This window comes from Tursiops truncatus, chromosome 3, assembly GCF_011762595.2.
Source record: "Tursiops truncatus isolate mTurTru1 chromosome 3, mTurTru1.mat.Y, whole genome shotgun sequence".
Lineage (NCBI taxonomy): Eukaryota > Metazoa > Chordata > Mammalia > Artiodactyla > Delphinidae > Tursiops > Tursiops truncatus.
The window spans coordinates 53,226,353-53,249,578 of NC_047036.1; the positions used below are offsets into that span (position 1 = coordinate 53,226,353).

Here is a 23,226-nt window from a genome sequence, read left to right on the forward strand (position 1 = left end):
GTGTGGTGGAGGAAGGCTTTCCATCAATGGCCGGGACCCTTGGAATCACAGAATCAAAAGCATCATTCAGCAGTGAGTGTCTCTGGGAGGATAAAGGGAAAGAATACTCAGGATGCCTCTGGGGAGGAGAACTGTGTGACTGGCAGATACAGGCAGAAGACTGAGTTTTTCCTGCTCTTGCTGTTGTACCTTTTGAATTATGCATCACAGGCTTGTACTCCCCTGCAGTTGTTCAATTTGGGGGAAAATACCATTTAGCATCAAAACTTGCTTCTCTGGATGGCAGCAGACATGCTAAGAGAGATGTTGCCCTAAAAGGGGAAATGACTTTTTTTTTTACAGTAATCACTCTTAATCAGAAGAGAAACAGGAAAAGTACATGTAGCCTATCAAAGATAGAAACAAGTGAGCTTAGAAGTAGATCTGAAGATGTTGCTGCTTTCCATGATGTTTAAAGCTCAAATGAAGCTGGAGTTTGAGAGTTTTAGGGAATGTTTCCCCCGACCAGTCATCTTAGGCCTGTAGTCCCAGGCTTGCCTTGTCTCTGGTTGTAGTTTTATGTAAAGGGTACTGAGCGTGGACAATGGTTTGGCTTTACTCTGTAGCATGCTTTTTCATATGGCCTTTAGAAATACTTGAGTAATTCTCAGGTGAAATACTGAGATTCCACAGTTGCCTATATGGGGCACTAATCAAAATGAGAAAAATTCTGGGAGTGGGAGGATCTAGGAAATCTAACTGAAAACAGTGACTGTGCTTTAAATCTATAATTGTTTACAACACATAAATCCGCGGCATCCATCTAGAGTGATGTGATCCTAAGATCTTTATTACATACTAGAAGCAACAGACAGCAAAATAAAGTAAAATACTTAGGAAAAACGTGTTCCCAAATTTTTACTGAAGACAGAGGTAACTGGAGTTACTAATTTCATAGTTTTCTTTCTTAATGTTCACATTATGTGAATATTAATAACTTAATTTTCGAGCTCGGTGATAAAATTTGGGGATTTTTCTTTCTCATATTTTTGGACACCTCTGTACCAAGGGAGTTTCCTACAAAACCTTTGAGAAAAATGCATCCTAACATTATTTCTCTTGTGGCTATTTGTATAGAGAGAGAAACTGAATCTTCTGGATGAGATTCACAGATTTTTAAAACTTTACTAAAAAGGCACAATTACAAATTCCGACCTGTTCATTTTCAATAAGATACATATCTTAAGTGGAGCCTAGTACCTTCAAAGTCACATTACAAGGAAGTTGGAAATGGAAATTATCTTTGGGTTACCAAGTACTGAAATGTATTATCTTAGAATATGATTAGGCTTTGAATATGAACTGAAAATTACATGCTTTTTAAATGAAGTAATCCATCTGCCTTCTATCTGTATAAATAACTTATATCATGTATATCCAGCAAGTTTACTGTGAATGTGGTTTATGTAATAAAACTGCAATTTTGGCTCGAAGAAGTATCCATCTCTGTTTGTCTTCTGCTAGGAATTTGATCCTGAAGAATTTTACTACCTATTGGAAGCAGCAGAAGGCCATGCAAAAGAAGGACAGGGTATCAAAACTGACATTCCCAGGTACATCATTAGCCAGCTGGGTCTCAATAAAGATCCTCTGGAAGGTGAGTACCCTGATGGGGCTAAACTTTTACTTGCTCAGGCACCGTGGCCTCATGGAAAAACTTAGTGGCAAGTCTTTATTTTTTCCTCATGGTTTGGCTCTGTCTATTGAAAAGGCCAAATTTGGGGACCAATTGTGATTTAAAGGAAAGAACTATATGTTGAATTTTGTGTTTAACTAGAGTAGGGAAGAGACCTTGGAACCCTAGAGTCTTATCAGCCTAACAATTCCAGAGCATCCAAGAAGGGTTTAGATTTCTATCTTCTCCGGGGGTATTTTTTCTCTTGCAGAGCTCCTTTGGATTCTTCTCAAGGGTGCACGTTTTGAAAATGTTGGTAAATGAATTAATTACATTTAATTTAAAAGTGACATTTAAATGTAATTTGGGAGTCAGGTAACTGATAACTGAAGATTAACTTTAAATCAGGTTCAGTGTTCGTAAATCTATTTTTACTTACTTGTCTCAAAAAGGTATGAAAAATAGTAATATACTGGAGAGCCAGTTGGGGGGAGATGTTTTTTAGAACTTATACAAGGATTCCTGGTTGATTCAAATAAAAAAAAAAATAGGTCTAATGCTATTAAATGCAGAGAAGAGGAAGCACCCTGTTCGTGATTTTTTGTCAAATCTGATATTGGGAAACCACTCCTTCCACCACCTTTTCCTGTTCATTATTGTTTGGGATTGTCATTTAAAACACTTAGGTTATATACTGCCTGAAAAGACTCAAAAGCAATCATAGACTCCTTTATTCAAAATTGTCTTCCTGGGTCATTAAGTTGAATTTGCAAAGTGTTATATGCTCAGTTGTTTGTGATGATGCTAACTGTTGGCAGAGAGTTTCCCATCTACAGTCAGGGAACCTGCTGCTCTCTGCCTGCTCTCCTATTTCCCCTGCTTTATTTGCTCTTATGGCCATCGAATCTTTGCTTCCAGTGAAATGATGCATGCGTTACCGGGAGATAATGCCAGATAAATTTATACTGTACTGAAAGCAGTGCCACAACAGATTCATCACTTATCAGAGTCTGGTGGCTGCTTTTCTGAAAAGTTCCCTGGGGAGAGATTTTTTCCCCCATAGCTTTTAAATTACCATCTTTACCTTTTTGAATCATGAGTCTTCAGAAATGGTTTAAATCACTGAAATAAAAAGGGCAGATGTTTAATGGTATTTAGATGGGTTTTAAAAATCTCTTCAGGCATTACAAAATGATGCCTTAGCTTCCTGCTTCAAAAGCTGACTCTTGGTTCCATTCCATTACTACCCACTGCTTACAAATAATATGTATTTCCCAGATAATAGTTATTTAGCAGAAACTCTATTTAAAACAGAACCATCTTTTAATTTGTTTTTTTATGAAAGTAATTGGAGTGGGGGAGACTGTCAAAGTATATTACGGTGACTCTTCACGCCGGCAGAGTTAGTTGTGTCAACCTTTGAATTGTAGACTGAGTGAGCTCTTCACAGTTTTCTTACCTGGTAGTAAATATCACTGTAGGCTGAACCTTTGGTAGGTGAATAATCTGAGGCCCATTTATATGCCTTTATTGTCTTTAAAACACTTTAATAGTGATTTTTGACAAGTTTCATGTTTAATTATACCAATCTATCACTGGGAGTTGTTTTTAACACTTAATTTTCTTGATTCAGATCTGAGGGTAATTTTTAATCTGTTTGCTCTAATCACTTAAAATGTGATTATTGCAAACGCTGATCTACACTTGTTTCCCTTCTTGTCATCATGGACACCAGCAGACCTAAAGCCTGACATTTGAAGGTTAAGAGTGGGACTCTGGAATGGGACTACCCAGAGCGTCAGTGCAGACTGTGTGACCTTGATCACACTGTGATGACCTTCTTTGTGCCTCAGTGTTTTCCATAAAAACTGGATAATGGTACCTAGTCATAGGGTTGTTTGTAGGATTATATGAGTTCACCTCTGCACCTAAGATGTAATAATGCTTCATAAATAAATAATAGTAAAATTGCCCCTTTGAGCCCCTCCAACTGAATACATTATAGTCTACCTCCTAGTCTATAAATCTAAAGTGCTAGTCACATAGGACGTTGAGGTCATTTGAATGACACCAAGAAAGCACACAGTTTGTATTGAGCTCATTTTTAATTCCCGAACTTCCTCTGTAAGTAAACTGGGATAGTGTCAATCTCCAGTTATTTTAGTTTCTGGAGTTAATTTTTCTCTAAAGACAACACTCCTTTGTTGCTTTGCTTCATGTGTTTTATGTGTAATCTCTCCCAAAAAAGGATGATTATATTTATAAGAACATGAATACATAAAATTCTGAGAGCCTAAGAAATAATATTAATGCACACAAAAATATGTAACTGAAAACTATAACTTTTTATTATACACGTTCGATTTTCAAAAATTAGAAAATTCAAATTACCTGTGATCCTACTACCACTTAGCAATAACCCCCTTTTAAAGTTTTGGAGAAAATCTTTTCATGTTCTTTTTTTTAGTAAAACATGTTTTGGTTTTTCTTAAGTGTGCATTGTTTGATAAAAATCAAAATGAATGGTAAAATAAATTAGGTTTTCTCATTTACTTATATAGACTTAAGGACGCATTCCAATGTAGGTTGAGCAATGAAATGCTTTGTCTCTTAACTAGACCACTAGGGTAGAATTTAGGCTGGTGTCAAGCATGTGGCATCCAGCCTAGTACTGACTACTTTACATGATACAATTAATGGTAATAAATAACAATCAACATTCAGCGAGCACTTAATTTTCGTTAGTCAACATGCTAAGAGCTTTACATGCGTTATCACATGTGATACTCATAAAAAACTCCAAGAGATGAACAATATTGTTCCCATCTTACAGAGGAAGAACCCAAGGTTAAAAAGCCACTAGTAAGTGCTCTTAGTGGTGGCAACTCGAGTCTTTTCAACTCCAAACTCCTCTTAACAACTACCATTGCTTCCTTTCTGACAAGTTGTGGATTCTTATGTACTAGGAGGGCTAGCTCTCAGTGGACGTGAAGGAATGGAGCAAGGGATGCTCATGACAACTTGGGACTCATCTCTGAGCTGTAGTCAGTGCATCTCTGATGCCTGTCAGAGCCTGGGAAACTTGCCTCTCTTGAGTATCTGATTACAAGCATAATCATTGAGCCCCCAAACCCTTTCCAAACTGTGGTGATTGTGTCAGCCAGTGAATCCTGCTACCATGAGCAGAGACCCAGCTCTAAGTAGCTGTGTCTGTGTGTTCATAAGAAATGGAGTTCTAGGAAAAAGGGCATGAAATGAACAATTTCAAAATATCAATATCAGTTGTTGGTTCTTGCCATGTTGGCATTAAGATTTTCTCATGTGTACTTTGGAGTATAGAGTAAATTCTTTTTTTAATATGGGAGACATTGTGCTTCTTTTGTTTTAGCATAGTACTCTTGTCTAGTTACAATTGTCCTATTTCTCTTAAACTTAGCTTTTTTTTTTTTTTTAATTTAGAAATGGCTCAGCTGGGAAACTATGATAGTGGGACAGCAGAAACACCAGAAACAGATGAATCGGTGAAAGTAAGTATCTTTCTCGATGAAATATGATGTTGGTTTTTCTGTTTATTAGCATGTGGAGATTTTGGCTGTGCTAATTACTTTATTTGTTCAACACATATTTATTGTGCTTCTATATGCAAGGCGCCAGGCATACAGTTTTAACCCCTCTCTTCAAAGAGAAACAAATTAATAAAGAGAAATCATGCACAAAAAATCAAAATGAGAAACTTGAATAAGATCTATAAAGAAAAAGGGCCATGTGCTCCTGGAACATAACATAAAGAGATTTACCAGTCCAGAAAGATCTCCTAAGGAAAGGATACTCGAGATGTGAGAACTTACTAGGATGAGAAGGGGCAGAGGGAACATTCCAGGCCAAAGGACCATCATGTGATACAAGGGAGAGAGTATATCTGAAGGCTTAAGAGTGAGGGAGACCGTGCAGCCTAGAGAGCTCGGGTAAAAAGTGGACACAGACGTGCTTGCTGTTCATCTTTGTCAAATTGTTTCTTTCAAAGAACGGTGGGGGGCTTCCCTGGTGGCGCGGTGGTTGAGAGTCCGCCTGCCGATGCAGGGGACACGAGTTCGTGCTCCGGTCCGGGAAGATCCCACATGCCGCGGAGCGGCTGGGCCCGTGAGCCATGGCCGCTGAGCCTGCGCGTCCGGAGCCTGTGCTCCGCAACAGGAGAGGCCACAACAGGGAGAGGCCCGCGAACCCAAAAAAAAAAAAAAAAAAAGCTTAAATAAGGTAGTCTGTGTAAAATGGTTAGGACAGCTTCACATATGCTAAATAAATGATAGCTGTTTTTGTTAGTTTCATCATAACTGCCATAATTTTGAATGAGCTTAAGCTGAAGTTCCTTTGAGACATCCGAGGAGAGCCATCGAGCAGTCAGTTGTATATAAGGTGTGGGATCTTCCGGCCCTCAGAGGGAGAGTTTTTGGTGGAGGGTCTAGGTGACTTAGGAGTCATCCATAGGCATAGGTGAGGTCACTCAGGTGAGGAGGAGTTAATGAGACAAGAGGGCTGGTTCAGGGCCCTGTAGCTGGAGCTGTGGAGAGCAGTTGGAGTGGGGTGGCTGAACAAGTAAGGCGTCCCAGTCTTGGATTATGTTTTCTGAGGTGGGGTGTTGGCAGGTGATGAGTAGACCCAGGTCCTATGGCCAGAGGCCAAGGAGAAGCAGAGAAAGGAGCTGGTTGAATGGAGGAGGTCAGGTAGCCCAGAGGCCAGGTTGTTGGCTGAGTTATCTGTGTAGATACGGAAGTCACTCAGGATGGTGAGAGAATGCAGGCACTGAGGACAGTGGGAAGCTCGGTCTAAATCTTCCAGAGGTGGTGGGGCAGCCGAGTGGGCGGGTGCCAGCCCTGAGTGGGGGAGGATGGCACATACCTCAGAGTCATGGGGTTTCTTCCAGAATTATGGGAAGGGGATTCTGGTCTCTGCGGAGGGAGCAGAACGACTCTTAACCCCCTGTCAGTGCTAAGATACATGGGGCGTGAGAAAATTTTGTAAAACAAAACAAAACAAAACTTTGTTTATTCGTGTCCTTTGAACTAAACTTTTTAAAGAGCTATCTTTTTGAAAATTGGTGTCTAAACCATGGTAAGTAAGACTTACGGTGGATGGATGTAAAGAAAGACAGGCATGCTCTGCCTGCCTGTCTCATCTGTTGCCAACTACCTTTTCCAAACAGGAAAGGTTGCCACAGGAATGAAATGGACATGCCCTGGTCAGTGGCAGAGAGGCCACGTGATCCACCAACCCGTAGAGGGCCACTCCAGCCCATTCTTTTCCGATTGACTGAAACTAGAATTAAGGTTTGGCATTTTGGACTTAAATCTTAAAACTTTAAAAGACTAGGGTGAGGCTCACCTGAATGGTTTACAGAGGTAAATTAAAAATCAGGAATTTTCAAAAACGTGGTGCCTCTATCTCCTGGAAATGGTGTTCACTTAAATGAAACTGAGCCAGTCATGAGGAGTAGTTTATCGGCACTGCTGTGGAAAATTGAGCTTTAAAGCCGTCCCCCAGGTTCCTTTGGCTAGAATACTGCACTTTAACATATTAAACAATAGAGGATGCAATTCAAATATTAGTTATTTTACTGCTAAAATCATTTTCTTAAATTCTGAGCTATTTTGTAACATCCATATTTTGTCTCCAAGAGCTCTAATGCTTCCCTGAAACTTCGAAGGAAACCTCGGGAAAGTGATTTTGAGACGATTAAATTGATCAGCAATGGAGCCTATGGGTGAGTAATTCAGGAAAACTCTCTGTTATATTTTAACACACCTGAGAAATATATTCTTCACATTGATCTTATGCCAAATAGATGTTGTTGGGGACTTGAGTTTTCAGATCACTGCTCCTTCATTGATGGGTATCAGGTGAAGCCCAAATCATTTTTCACTGGATACCCAATCAGAAAACATTTCAAGTGACCTGGGGGTTATTTTAGAGCATGGGAGAGGAAGACTTTAGAAAGTAAAAATTTCTAAAGTAAGGGAAAATTTTTGTATATGCCTGTTCTTATGTAGATACACATACACATCTGGATATATATATATATGAATATATATATATTCATTTATAGCATTTCTACTTGAGAATTAGCCAGTACTTCCTGTCTGACCAGCAGTCAACCTTGGGAGAGTAGCACTTTAATAAGAAGGCTGATTGAAAATTTAAAGCAACACACTTCTTTTAGTCTTTATATAACACCAGGATTTTTTTTTTTTCAATTGAACTCTATGCTATAGTCCGACCACATTAGTGGAGCACCTTCCTTGATTCATTTTTATAGATACACGGTTTCCCTCTCAGGGCATAAGGTCAATACTGACAAGATCCCTCTGAGTTACTAATAGTTTGGAAGAGTAATTAATACACAAACTATGTCCTGATCCATTTTAGACAGCCCAGAACTCTAGTTTAATTAAGTATTAATCCCAATTCCATCCGTAGGTGGGCAGCAATAAACAATCCCGTAGACAGTTATTGCCATTTATAACACACACAGCAGATGAGATAGAATCGATTTTTGTTACGCCACAAGGGATGTTTCTCCTTATGGTGTTTTTTTCACCTCTAATATTTTCCACACCATTAACTTAGTGAAGAACTTAAATATTTGTGAGTGCTTTCTATGCTCCACTGATTTGTTTTCAGGATTATGTCAAATGGCATATTTCCTGATGTGGCTTATAAATGCTTTCTGATGTTTTATTTTTACCATATTTTATTTCTTTTGAGGACCTCACTGAAACTCTTCTACCTAAGAAGATTGTTTCAGCATGCAGTTGTTTGTGGGTTTTGTTTATATATTATTGGCTTTTAGTCCTTTTTAGTTCTGGAGATCATCTGAGGATTTCTTGTCTGATTAGGGAAAAGACTGAACTTTGATTTAAGGGAACTGTGGGTCTGAGCACTGCTGGATTTTATTGCCTGTGGAATTCTGGCATAGGATTGTCTATGAAGCACCACTTTTATAAAATTTGGGCAAGTATCTTAGCAGTATTTGGAGTTCTAATTGGTTGAGTAAACTCGTTTGTAGTGCAAATTAAACCACTGTATAGTAGATGAGGTATATCACGCTTTGGGGAACGGTTGGGAATATACAAGAAGTTAAACAAGCTGTGAATCAGTAAACACCCAGGACGGAGGCCAAGTCATTAGCGGGCTTACAAGCTGCCTGTGGGAGCCTCTGCCGATCGGCCAGAACCTTTTTTTTTCTCTTTTGCTCTTCTCCAAGTTAATCTCTCACTACCTTTCTGACAGATTTCCTCTACAATTTAATTATTTTTCACTTAAAATTTGAATGGAGCTACGCCCATTGGCCCACCCGATCAGGATGCTGATAGCGGGCTTCCGAACAGATGGATCACGTAGGTCCATGAATTGGAGCCGTGCGAGGCTTTCTTGGGCATCCCTGTAGCCGAGTCCCTCGCTCACATCAGTGACTTAGAGCGACACCCGTTCTGTGACTTTTCAAATACCGGTTATGCTAGAAACTAACCCTTTCATTCGATAGAGCTATATAACGTCATGGTTTTTTCAACATCCTACTTAGTGACAATTCATGATATAAAGCCAATTGGAGAAGCACCCAATTTCCTTCTCTGTTTAACAGGTTTCAGATCCTGACTGGAAGTTGCACCTCCCTTCATGCCAACTTAGCACTTTGTAGAAAGCGAACACCTACTGTGTGCCAGGCACTGCACTAGTCTCTTTATTCTCTTTATTTGTTCTCTTCTCACAAGCCCTTGTGAGGTGTTGATGTTACTTCCACTTAGACGTGGAGAAAGAGGCCCCCAAGCCTGGTCACACACACTCTGACTGCAAGCAGAGCTCTTTTCTCCCTCTGAATATCGTTTATAACTCTTAGCCATCTTAATTAGGGTATAGAAATCCTCTTCCATTGAGCGCTTCCACCTAGATTTTTAAATAACAATTTCGAATGTTTTCGAAGTAGAAGAATAAGATTGACCTAAAATTTTCTAAAGTAAGAAGGCTAAATTTGAGAGGCACAATGCTTCTTCCCCACTTCACATTGCTTTCTAGCCTTGCTGCCCTTTCTGCTTTTTTTAGCCCTCAAAGGACAGGGTCATTTACCTGAGAGACAGACTGACGGATGCTCCCTCTTGATAGCCTTTCCCCTCGGCTTCCCCCTAACACTTGCACTCTCCTTCCCACATGCGGATCTGCTCACTGGGATTCGTGTATCAGGCTCTCAGATTCATGCATAATTTTATATGCATGAGATGTTCACACTCCCAATAGGACTGATTCATTCTGCTCTAGATCCTGCCTGCTTCTGATTCCATTTCTCCCTTCCCCCGCCACAGTTCTGCATGAGTGGAGTGATGCGTGGCTCCGCTGGCTGCCCCTCCCCATGCATCACCTCCCACCCTTGGGTCTTCCTATTTCACAGGGCGGGTCAGTGTAGGAAAAGAGACACAGAAGCCTCTTCAAGGGAAGCAACCCTTGAGGCCAGAAAACAGAGAAATGGGGGCCAAATTAGTTCAGTCTAGTTTTATAACCTTGGGCAGTTTGCAGCTCTGCTTAGCAGTGTTAGATGTCTGTCTGTCCCACTCTGTTTCTCTGTCTCTCTCTCTTTTTCAGCCTCTCCCTCCCCCTCTCTCTCTCCCTCTGCTTCACTCTCTGCTGACTTGAGTAGTTTTAGAACAGCAATTTATAAGGATGGAGGAAAGGAGTATGTGAGAGACAACACATATTACTAAATAAACACATTTCAGCATTAGAAATAATATTTCCAAAGCAGTACAGAAATGTAAAAACATAACATAAACAAAACAAACAAAAATGCAGCTACAGGGAATTCTAATTAAGTCTGGTTGACTTTTGCAACTTGATCGAGATACGTTTCTCCTGAGGAAATGGTATCTCAAGCTACCTATAGAATTAATTTCAACTGGTTTAGGTAAATTTCCCTAAGGATTACCTGATTATTTTAAGTACAATAGCAAGGGAAGACAGAAAGTCAAATCAAATTTTATGAATTGAAAATCTAAGAATAAAGATTGAAGGCCTTTTTACACAGTACCTAGTGTAGGTACTGGTCAAATTGGGTCTGGGGTATCTTTCTCTTTTGTTCTTTCATAAAATCATGTACAACCCTATTCTTTTTCCTTCACTTCCTGTTGTTCTCAAACATATTGAGGAGCAACTATTTATGTAAGAAATGGTGGAGCTTGGTTGAAAATCAAAATGACAGCCTACTGACAGTCTAAAAGTGAAGTTAACAGTATCATATGTCTGGAGGTCCTCGGCCCTAAACTTACTCAATGTTAAATATTGAAAGAAGTGATAGAAGGTGAGCTGTATTCCAGTTGACTCTCAAGACTAGGCAAGTGCTTATATAAAGATACTGGCTGTTTCCTTTTAACATTTTCAATTCTAAAGTTCATTTTAAAAAACAGATTCTGTATCTCAGGAATCCCTCTTCATGACAGTATCTGCCAATGCATGTCTCATATGTGTAAGGGGAGGCCAAGTTCTTTTCTGTGCTCCCTTTGAATCTCTCTGTCCTGCTATCAGCTTCTGATTAGGAGAAGCTCAAGTGTCTTTGGATCTTGATTTTATCCAATCAGTAATTGGAAAAAGAAAAAAATTGTCGTAGCCTTTAATCTGATTCAGAAAGAATGAGTAGTTGGTAAATGAAAAAGTTCAAGTAGGAAATCACCAAAAAATGATATGTACTTTAAACATTTTAATTTAACCTAAATATATGTAAATTGACTAGGCTTTCGATGTAAGCCCTTTATAAGACAGCCAGTATAAACAATACTTATACAGTCATTCCTTGGTATCCAAGGGGTATTGGTTCCAAGACCCCCCTCAGACACCAAAATCCACAGATACTCCTTTCCCTTATATAAAATGGCATCCTCTCATATATTTTAAATCATCTCTAGATTACTTATAATATCTAATACAATGGAAATGCTGCATAAATATCAATAGTTGCCAGTGTGGCGAATTCGAGTTTTGCTTCACGCAGTTTTCTGGATTTTTTTGTTTGTTTGTTTTTAATATTTTTCAATCCTCAGTTGATTGAATCTGAGGGTGCAGAAGCTGTGGCTATGTAGGGCTGACTGTACTATGTTGTTTGTTTCACACTTTTAGCTTTTTTACAGGTGAAGCAAGAACTGGAAGCAATCCGCCTAGATTTTTATTATTTTCTCGACGTTTGGAATCTTCTCACTCATACTAAATCAATAGGAATTTTATTTAGTAACTCACATTTATCAGTGCTTTCCCAAGCATTCCACTCAGTTTTCTTATAAACCACAGTGCTTTCTCTTTTCACACTCGTGTATCATCAGTTTAAAGATTTGTTTAAATTAGTCAGTCATGATATCAAGCCTAGCCAGAACAGGTGTGGAAATTAACCCGGCTGGTGGGAGCCCAAGTGTTTGGGAATCCTGAAGAGGATGCCTAGCCTCTGTGGAAAGCAGTAGGCACCCAGCCAGCCAGCTCCCTTGTCAGTTTGTTGTACAGTGGGAATAAGAGTACCAGGTTATTCCTCGAGTTCATTATGTGACAGCTTTTTACTATACAGGGAAGGAAGAACTAGAAGGCCAGGGAAAAGAGGAGAGAGAAAAAGGTGTAAAGATTCAAAAAAAAACAATGTTTAAACAATAGACCCCACAAATGTGTGATTTTGTGAGTGAAGGGAAAAGATGGATACAATGAGAAGACAGAGACGTACACACTTCAAAGAAAGACGAATTCCTAGTTGAACGCTTAAGAGGAAAATGTGAATATTGGTTAAACTGAGATTGAATATACTTAAGATTTATGTGAGGGGATCACTCTGACATATTGGTCCAGCAGGCGTATAGGGTGTCCTAGTCCCCTTCGAGTTCATTTTTTGGAGGCAATGAAAATCACTAGTGAAAAATGCATCTCAGATAACCCCTTGTTTAGGAAACAGACTACTGGGTGTACTTTACTATGATTGATAGCTTTTCAGCTAAATTATTACTTAGTTGATCATTGCGTTTGTTTCAGGACAGCCTCGTACAACCTATTACACACTTCTAATGATGATAGCTCTTTAGGTAAATTATTAATTATTTGAGAATTGCCTAACCTGAGAGTTCAAACCTGTTGTCCCTTAATAATGAGATACGTGAGGAGTAACTTATGAGAAAAGGAGCCCGTCCAAGACATTTTCTTTGTTGCTCATCATTTCCAGGTGGGGTTTGAAGGATCCTCCTCCGAATTACTTCTTTTCTCTACATCATTTGAAGCTTCGGGGAGTCCATTGTCTTTACCCAGACAGAATTGCTTCTGTAGAGTATTTGGAAGAGACTTTTGGCAGAAATTCCATGCAGCCTGCTCACTTTACAGTAAAGTTGCCAGACACCTCAGCTGTGGGTCACATGGACCAGAAATGCAGTGTACTCTGGACCCCCTTTTAGGTTGGGAAATGCATTTCCTGTTGAAACAGGCATAGGTGTAACTCATGCCGAGGTCTGTAGTGAAGAAATATGCTACTCTTTGTAGCAGGGAGGGCAGCCTCATATGACCTATTACATACTTCTTATTTATCTAGAAAGTTCATGGGAAGTAAATTACTCTCAAGTTGGAAGTCAGCTACTTTAAGAAGCTATAGTCTATGGTCCCTTTTTGTAGATCCCATGAGTATCATATAGAAAATTATTGCTTTAGTCAGTTGTGAAAAAATGCCTAATAGATATCTAATGCTAGAAAGGATCTAGCTCAGAATATGTATGTACTTTTGTTCATTGTTTTCCTGTTTTAATTTATATATCGGATTTTGTTGTGTTATAGAAAAACTGAAAACAACAGCTAGCTATTGGAAGGTAGCTCACTCTGGAGACTGTCCATTTTCTTCAGTGAAATGAATTTGCCTTACGTGTGACCTGTAACTTTATTGAAAGAATTTTTTAAAAAAATCAATTAGCCAAAGGGCTTTGGCCTGGAACGGAATGTTCGTAGTTGCCAGCATAGCTTATGTGGGCTGAATCCCGTCTATCACGTGAATGTAAAAAAAAAAAAAAGTGGTGTACTGTACCCAGAAACATCCCCTCTTCCTTTGAACCCCAACTCTTGTGCTCCTTTTCAGGGCAGTCTATTTTGTTCGGCATAAGGAATCACGGCAGAGGTTTGCCATGAAGAAGATTAATAAACAGAACCTCATCCTCCGAAACCAGATCCAGCAGGCCTTTGTGGAACGGGATATCCTGACTTTTGCAGAAAACCCTTTTGTTGTCAGCATGTATTGCTCCTTTGAGACCAGGCGCCACTTGTGCATGGTCATGGAATATGTCGAAGGTGAGTCACTCTGACACAGAGAACATGACACCTGTACCCAGAAACCACTGGCTCGTTTGTGCAGCTGACGCTTTCTGTACTTGTGCCATACAATGGTTGTATCCACGTAGGAACCAAGGCCAGGCAATTAGATGGCTGTCTTCCCAGTCATTATCTTCCCATAATTGCTTGTAAAGGGCCAGCTCTACTATAACAAAGGGAAAATTAGTGCTATTTGGAAAAAGGTTGTTTTCCCTTTTTAATAGCTTTTCATCCTAAGCACCTCCTCTCAATTGGTCATTAAAGTTAGAATATAGGTGATGGGATTTTTCCTACTTATTTTTATCACATATCATAAAAACATTCATTACAATGGATCTTCTTAAGGAAAGTATTAAAAACATATCCTTTTTGGTGTATGGTGTGAAATTAAAGGTGAGTTAGGAGAAAGATACATTCAAGAAAATCTAACTTCTAATCTAAAAAAATAGTATAAATCAACTTATTTACAAAAGAGAAATAGATTCACAGACATAGAAACCAAACATGGTTATAAAGGGGAAGGGGGGGTATAAATTAGGACTATGGCATTAACAGATAGACACCACTATGTATAAAATAGATAAACAACAAGGATTTAGTGTACAGCACATGGAACTATATTCAGTATCTTGTAATAACCTATAATGGGAAAGAGTCTGAAACTGTATACCTGAAACTAACACAATATTATAAATCAACTATAGTTTAATTTTAAAAAACTAACTTTTTTTTCTTTTGGAAGTTTGTGGTCTACCTTTTAAATGTTCCAAGTAATCTTATTTCCGTCAATTTTACATGAAATTTTTGAGTGTTTCCATAGCCATGACTTACTGACATAAATAAAGCTAATAAAATGAATAGATAAGCAAGGGCCAAAGCAATTTTCTTTTTTTAAAAAATTTTAGTTTATTTATTTTTTTATACAGCAGGTTCTTATTAGTTATCTCTTTTATACATATGAGTGTATATATGTCAATCCTAGTCTCCAAAACAATTTTCAAAGCATCTAATTTAAGCCCTTGTGATTGTTTGAACAGAATCCCAAAACTTATAACTTAACGAACCGTTAAATATCGTTTTCATTTTGCAGATGAATGAACTGAAACCCAAGAAGGGGTTTCACTAGATATTTAGTGGTAGATACAGGACAAGAACATAACTTGCCTGATTTCCACCCATTGTTCTTTTCACCACACCAGTACTTTGCTTTATTAACTTTTGTTACGGTTATTTTAACAACAATAATTAACGTTTATCACATGTTAATGTGATAAATTCTTTACACAGATTCTTTACACAGATTACCTCATTTAATCCTCACAATAAAAGGGATGACACTATTCATATCCTGATATTACAGCTGAAAGAACCAAGACCAGCTTGCCTAAGATGTCCCCACCTGTAAGAGTCAGAGCCGGAATTTGAACTCAGGCAGCCTGATTCCAGAATCCATGTTTTAAAATGGTTTATTTTAAATCATCACGCTGTTCCTAAAACACATCATCAGTTCTTCAACATTTAGTTTCACTTCAGGCCAAATCTGCTCTCTCATGAGCAGCGCTTCTTAAATAAAAGTCTATATTTTCTCCACACCACATCATAAGTAGAAACATGATTACTTAACACAGTCTCCACTTACCAACACGATCGACTATGTCTATGGATAGAGACCATTCTACTTGGAAATTCTGCAGTCTAAACGGACAGTCTTTAATCCCAGCTGATACTATACCTGCTAAGTCTTTTTCTTGTGTTTTATAGGAGGTGACTGTGCTACCTTAATGAAGAACATGGGTCCTCTCCCTGTTGATATGGCCAGGATGTACTTTGCTGAGACAGTCCTGGCCTTGGAATATCTACATAATTATGGAATTGTACATAGGGATTTGAAACCAGACAAGTATGTACACTGATGAAATATGTCTTTTTTTTCACACAATACGAAAGTGTTTATGTCTATAAAAATGTTTTCTTTTAATGCTGCTTTGTACATTTTTAAATTCTCCCATAATGTTCCCAAATGAGTTATTTTTAGCAGTATACATGATGATTTTTGTATAATCTTTTTAAAGGCTATGGTGTTTACAATAGCAGCTTATAAGAAACAAACAAACAAAAAAAGAGTATTAAGCCAGGATTAGTTAATTTATTTTTAGTTTTTCTTATTATGTAAATAATAGGTACATAGAATGCTATGAGTTGTTTTCTGGATAGTTTCTGCGTTTAGAATGATACTTAGATAATTTTTTCTCCCCCAAGATGATATCCTTGATATTCTGTTTAGTTTTTTATTTAATTTTTAGTCTATGTGGAGTTCATTTTGGTGTCTGATTTGAGATACAGATAGACTATTTTTCCCCAAATGACTAGGTATTCATCTTGACACCATTTATTAAATGTTCCATGCTTTCTCCACTAATCTGAGACACCTCTAGAAGTATTTCTTATTAATATGTAGAGCTTTTAAGTGTGCCAAAATTTTATAAAATTAACTTACGCTCATTACAGAAAATTTGGGAAGTACAAAAAGAAAAAACTTCATTCACAACATTCCCAAACGAAGACAGCTATTAGAATTTTGGCATGCATCCTTCCAATAGCTTTATTTTTTTTAATTCCTCCTTTAATTTTTTAAATAATGAAAATTTTCTTTGCCACTTAAAATGAAAAAAAAATTAACTGTAAATTCATAAAGCTTTCAAATGTGAATTCTTTGCGTGTATAAGACATGTAGGTCTTGTGCTTAGTGAGTAGACACTTAAGTTCGAGCCAGAAGTTGAAATCTGAAACAATGCTACATTTTTCTTCCAGGTTCTTTATCTTTTGTCTCATTTGAATCACGGATTGGTTGCTTATGTTAGTTACTGATGTGTGACGTGGGATTATCAGTAGCCCTTTCTCAGCTCTTTTCTTATTCTGGAAATGGAAAGGTGTCAGAGTTCCATACTTGAATTTTTCTGAGAGCTTCAAGTTGTAAATGATGCTGTATGTGACATCTCCAAGGAAGATGGGCTGAGCCCGGTCTCTGGCCTTCCCTTGTGGATTACTTTCAGCCTCCAGATACACATATTTAACATCTTTGTATGACTTCACCTCTTTGCAGGCTGGGTTTTGTGATAAGATTGATACCTATATATTACATAGTCTTATCAATTCACAGTGGGAGGGAGAAAAGTAAAAACAAAAAATGAGCTTCAAAGTGAGTGTTGTGATATATGTCCTTCTGCTTCACAGTTTGCTGGTCACCTCCATGGGGCACATAAAGCTGACAGATTTTGGATTATCCAAGGTGGGGCTAATGAGCATGACTACCAATCTTTATGAGGGTCATATTGAGAAGGACGCTCGAGAGTTCCTGGACAAACAGGTAAGCTTGCGTGCTGTTTGGCTCCAGAGAGAAATACAAAGTGCAGTGTTGACAGTGCAATTCAGAATCAGCTCGCCTAGGCCATCTTGACATTAGTGCTGGGGCTTTAGATGTCTATATAAGCCTTACGTTTAATAAAGCGCAAATTGCTTCCATTTTTCTCCCTGGGCCTCTTTGAAATGTCGGTCCCTCCACATTCCTCCCTCGACATTATGGTCTATTAGTAAGACAAACGATCTAACTGTACACAGGTGAGAGTGTGAGAGAGACAAATGGAAAAACTGTTTTCGTAAGGAATTCGGGAGTCTCAGTAGAGTCCTCATGAAACTCATGATGCGTTGTACAATCACAGGTGCCAAACTCCGAGCCATGGCCCATTTCCCTTTAAGCATGCCTCATTACCATGTGCCCACAATCTGTTCATTGTACAGTTACTTAAGGTGAACACATCTCAACTGTCAGGCTTTTATGAAGTAACCAGGATGTGAATATATTTCAGTCATATAAATACTAAAACTCTCTCTGATAGTGACAGACGAAAAAATGCAGCATTATTTTAAATCCAGGGATTACAAATGTTTTTGTAAAGTAAGTAAAACTACTCAAATTTGAAATTAGACATTACACACAGTTTCACATTAGAGCAGCATTTTAAACGTTGCTTTTTTTGGTATTTTAAGTAATTCATTGCTTTTGGTATGATAGATACCGACTTCGAATCACTGTTCTTAAATTCTTTGTCCATGCGGTTCCATGCGGTTGAGCAGGTGCACTCTAGGCAAAATAATTGATATTTAGCCATCTTGCTCATTTTAATTCATGTCTAATATTCTAATTATTCTGATATTGCAATCATCTTTTAGGTCTGTGGCACACCTGAATACATTGCACCAGAAGTGATTCTGAGGCAGGGCTATGGGAAGCCGGTAGACTGGTGGGCCATGGGGATTATCCTCTATGAATTTCTGGTTGGATGCGTGCCATTCTTTGGGGACACTCCAGAAGAGCTATTTGGACAAGTCATCAGTGGTAAATATTGTCAGCGGTTATCTCTAAGCCGCTGTTGGGAAGCAGCTATTTAATGTAATTCTGGGGAGTATCACTGTTTTTACTAAAAAGTTAACCTTTATCAAAGGGTTTAGCCAACAAATTAAAAGAACTCACTCATCATAGCACATAACTGACTTTCACAATCTCAAGAGAGCAATTTGTGTCGGGAATTGATCTGGGGAAGTTTTGTTAACATGGAATTTGGAAATGTACTAGCAATGTGACCAATTTTTATGGTGTACTTTTTCTGCAAAAGAAATTGGTGTGGGATTTGCAAATGATTTCACTGCTGTCCAGTCTTCCTTTCCATAGTAGGAAAGTTGCACTAGGGAAGAAAAGGTTAACATGGGTAACATTTACACAAATGGGAAAAATGGCTATTGGCACAGTGAAGAAATTAACAAAAATGTAATAAACCCTAAAACAAATGTCTACCAAATAATAAATAATGAGAATGGGGAGGAAGCAAATTTAATCCACAGATTGTTAATGATTTCATTGGTAGTTGTTATGGTGTAATGTTATTTCTTAACAGCTGTTCATCTTTCATTTAAATTCAGTAACCTTTAGATCTTAACCTGCAAGCTGACCCTAACTATTGTTGTGTGGCTTGTGGCAAAACTAAATGATAATTAAATAGGCTTTATTACTACCCTACCTGCTGTTTTTATAAATTTCCCTGGAGCAGAGATCAACAAGGCCTCTCTTCCTCAAAGTTTGTCAGTCATCACTCACATCTTCATCACCTACCTCTACATTCTGGACTGCGCTTAGAGTGTCCAACGGTGGAAATAGGGGGACAATTCCTTTTGGTATGAGGACCCTCTTAATCACAGCATTATTTTCCATCATTGATTTTGCGAGCCAGGCATATTTGTAAACTTTAACAAAGTAGATTTGTGAGTTGCCCACAGTGTATAACCCTTTTATACAATATCTGAGCTCTTTATGGATTTATAACTAGGCTGTTTTCTGATATATCAAGGATGAATGGCAAAAGGAATCAACTGTTTAATTAACACAAGCAGCAAATGCTGGCTTTGTTCTCCCGATGCCTTATGGCTCAGATGTATATTCATGTTCTATTTTCCAAATCAGATTTAAACTGCAGCAGAGGAAGCTAGAGGCAAGCACATGCAGAAATAACTCATGTTTTTATTGCATTCCCATGCACACAAGCATGCACACCTATCTTCAGGCAAACTCCTTTAGAATGTAGAACATATTCTAATATTTATGACAGATTTTAAGTACTTCCATTACTACAATTCCTTGGCGTTTTTTTTTTTTTTCTTTCTTCTTTTTCTTCTTCTTCAGTCTTAGCATTTTGACCTTTCCTTTCTCTGGAAATGGTTATTTTTACAAAATTATTTTTTGCTTCTTGGACCTGAAGAACCCTGGGGCTGTGGCCAGGTTCTCAGTTGAGGATGATGGGAGAAGAGAAACCCTGACTCCCCATGATCCCTGGATGGGCGATCGCCTAAAACACAGAAGTTCAGAGTTTACGCTATATTGAGCCCTCTTAATAACTAGAGGACCAATTAGCAGTGACCCAGTTCTACCAAAGAAAAGTGAATCAAAAAGGCAGATGAGAGGTACTGCTCATTGAAGTGTTCTCTCCCTGCCTTGTTGACAGCTGTGCTATTCATATCTTGTGCAACAGTGCTTCTCGGACTTGACTGGGCCTAGGAATCAACTGAAGGTCTTGTTAAAAATGCAGATTCTGAGTCAGCAGGTCTGGAGTGGGGCCTGACATTCTGCATTTCTAACAAACTCCCGGGTGATGTCCACGCTGTTGGGACGTGGACCAGCCTTTCAGCAGTGAAGTCGTAAACTACTTTTCTTCCTCTTAGATGAGATCAACTGGCCTGAAAAGGATGAGGCGCCACCACCTGATGCCCAGGATCTGATTACCTTGCTTCTCAGGCAGAATCCCCTGGAGAGACTGGGAACAGGTTAGAGCACATACGTTTTCATTTTGCTAATATGCAGGAAATAATGTCAATGTGGAGCACTCAGAGGTTTGTGTTTTTGTTTTGTTTGTTGTTTTCATAGGAAACATCTGTTGCTTGATGTAGACTATGACTACAATATGTTATAACAATAACATTTTGGATTTTTTTTTCCTGATTCAGAGTAGTAGGTACGCTAAGAGGGTTGGTGGCCGTTGTTTGTCTTCTTTTGTTGTTGTTTTTCTTCTTTTTGGCAAAGCAGAAATTATTCTTAATTTGTTTCAGCAAATAAAATGTCTCTGGAAGAAAACCTCAGGGGCACATGTAACTCTTCTGTCCTGAAAAGTGTGGATCTTAACAGTTTGAAACAGAGGATTAGGGATGTGGAGGTTTTTTTGTTTGTTTGTTTGGGGTTGTAAAATATATAGATTCCTAGAAGGATCTGACCCAGCAGTTACTGTCTGCTGGCTTTGAAACAGGTTATCGGTACCTGAACTGATTATTGGAAATGAGTGCCTGAGGTTGATCCGCACCATGGCCCAAGAAAGAGGATTAGAAAACATTGACTTTCAAGATTAAGGAGAGAGTAGATTTATTTCTTGCTGATTATTTTTCCTGACTCTTCTGCCTCCAGTTTTTTGTTTTTGCCAGCTCTTTTTCCTTTTCTTCCTTATATTCTGAATAGAGAGACTTAGAGATCCCAGTCCAGAGTTCTAGCCAACCCCAGTATGTGAATTTATCTAGATGAGACTAAATAATAAACACATATAACATACACGCACGCACACACACATACGACACACACCACACACGTACACTGTATCAATAAAAATTTTCATCAGTGAAAATTGTTGACTTGATGGGTTGTTTACTCTGAGCTGTTTCATTCTACCTGGTTTTGCTAGAAAGATCGGAAAATACTGACGAGATCATTCTCTCACCCAGCTTTTCCAAGGCCAAAATCATTTGCAGTAGCTCCAAATATATATCTTATATTGTTCTCCACTTTTGCTCACAGCTTCCCCAGTTGGAGAGCTCAGTTCTTGCTTAAGTATGGAATGCTGTGCTACCTAGAGGTTATGATGATGCATTAAAACCCCTGGGCCCAACCTTTATTTTGTAAATAAAGTTTTACTGAAACACAGCGATGCTGTTCAGTCCCATACTGTCTATGGCTGCCTTCATGCTACTCTGGCAGAGTCGAATGGTCATGAACAACTGCATGACCTACAAGGCCTAAACTTTCTGGCTCGACAGAAAACTCTTGAAGACCCTGCATTAGAGAATCCAAGAAGTTTTGGGTTTGTTTTTTTTTTTTGGCCGTGCCATGCAGCTTGTGGTCTGTCAGTTCCCCAATGAGGGATCGGACCCGGGTCCACAACGGTGAAAGCTCATATCCTAACCACTGGACCGCTAGGGAATTCCCAAGAAGTTTTAAAATCGGGACTCAGTTGGCAAAACTCCTTTGAGTTTCATACTGGAATACCATGTGTTTTTTGCCTTTTTCAGTGGACGAGTGGGCCTTTAACTAGGAAAGGCAATATAATGGGACTTAAAGGGATAAACTCCAGAGTCAGATTGCCTGAGTTTAAATCTCAGCTGTGTGACCAAGAGCAGGTTGTTTTCCCTTGTGTGCCTTACTTCCTCATCTATAAAATGGAGCTGATAGCAGCACTATGTCCCAGGATTTTTGTGAGGATAAAAGATCATCGACTCTGGCTCTTAGGACCAGATGTGACACTGCTGCGGTATTATCATTTTTATTTTTCTGTGTATATAATCTCTGGCTTTCCCCTTTGGACATATGAGATTTAGAAATTGCGGTGGTGCCCCTACTTCTGGGCTGACTGAACTCTGTGAACAGAATCCTTTATATTTCTTGTCGCCCTGTTTGGTTTTCCTCTTGTCTGAAGTGACTAGCGAACTGGTTATTTCCCACCGTCTGTGACCTGCAGTTAGATTTGCTTTATAGTTCAAGAGATAAGAGTAGCTGTCCAAGAATGGGTGTCAAGGCTCTGTGTGGGGCAGCGTTTTGAGGGGTGATTTTACTCACTTGAGCCAAATATGAGAAACAGTGGCATTTTAAGATTGTCCTACAACAATACAAGTATCTATTTGTATATCCTAATCAGCTGTCCCGGGGGAGTGTTGTCCTAAGGTAGGGCTAAAAATATATTGGAATCAGCACACCCCCTAAAGAGTTCCCTTCAGTGTTCGTGTGTCACTTTGGAGAGTTTTCCTCCTTAGTATTCTGCCCATTTCCGTCCTCTTTAAGAATATGGGGACACTTGATTCGGCTTTACTTAACAAGACAGGGCTATGAGGGTGGTCAGTACATCCATGCTTATAGATTATACGCTGCAAGTTATCTCTGCACATTTTCTGCTTGACCGCTGCTTTTGGTGTTTTCAGGGTTTGACAGATTGAGAAACAAATCTTCTAGCAGAAGCTCAAAAGAGACATTTAAAAGACCCTGCCCAAGCTCTTAGCATTGTCAAGGAGAGCTTGTCAAACAGGCAGGTCCAACGTGACAGGTCCCAGTAGGGCCCGGAGAATGAGGCTGAGAATCTCGCAGGCTTGCCATGCTGCTTCCAATGACAGCATTTTGGATTTAATGCATATTTAGCGGGCAAAATAATGCACCGTGAAAATGTGCAAGTGCGCATTTGCCCGAGAGACTAGAGAGACTGAGAAAAGGAGTGTGAAGAACATAATGGATGTTTAAGAAGCGTCTATGAAGGGAGAGGAAAACTCAAAGGAGAACATTAGTGCCAAAGCATAACTTGCGATTTGGGACCTTGTCGTACTTGAACTCGACTGTTGAACTTGCGGAGTGTTGAGTGGCAGCCAGG

The 23,226-nt window shown here is 38.9% G+C and overlaps 1 protein-coding gene across 6 annotated transcripts in view; it reads left to right on the plus strand.

Annotated features, from left to right (window-relative positions):
- Positions 1 to 23,226, plus strand: part of MAST4 (microtubule associated serine/threonine kinase family member 4) — a 568,618-nt gene that overhangs the window by 514,922 nt on the left and 30,470 nt on the right. For all 6 annotated transcript variants that reach the window (XM_073802173.1, XM_073802174.1, XM_073802175.1 and 3 more), the window contains 8 exons: positions 1,504 to 1,636; positions 5,114 to 5,181; positions 7,327 to 7,412; positions 13,776 to 13,984; positions 15,767 to 15,905; positions 17,240 to 17,372; positions 18,236 to 18,401; positions 20,276 to 20,377. In XM_073802173.1, the coding sequence (XP_073658274.1) occupies positions 1,504 to 1,636; positions 5,114 to 5,181; positions 7,327 to 7,412; positions 13,776 to 13,984; positions 15,767 to 15,905; positions 17,240 to 17,372; positions 18,236 to 18,401; positions 20,276 to 20,377 (1,036 nt within the window). The remainder of the gene's footprint in view (positions 1 to 1,503; positions 1,637 to 5,113; positions 5,182 to 7,326; positions 7,413 to 13,775; positions 13,985 to 15,766; positions 15,906 to 17,239; positions 17,373 to 18,235; positions 18,402 to 20,275; positions 20,378 to 23,226) is intronic.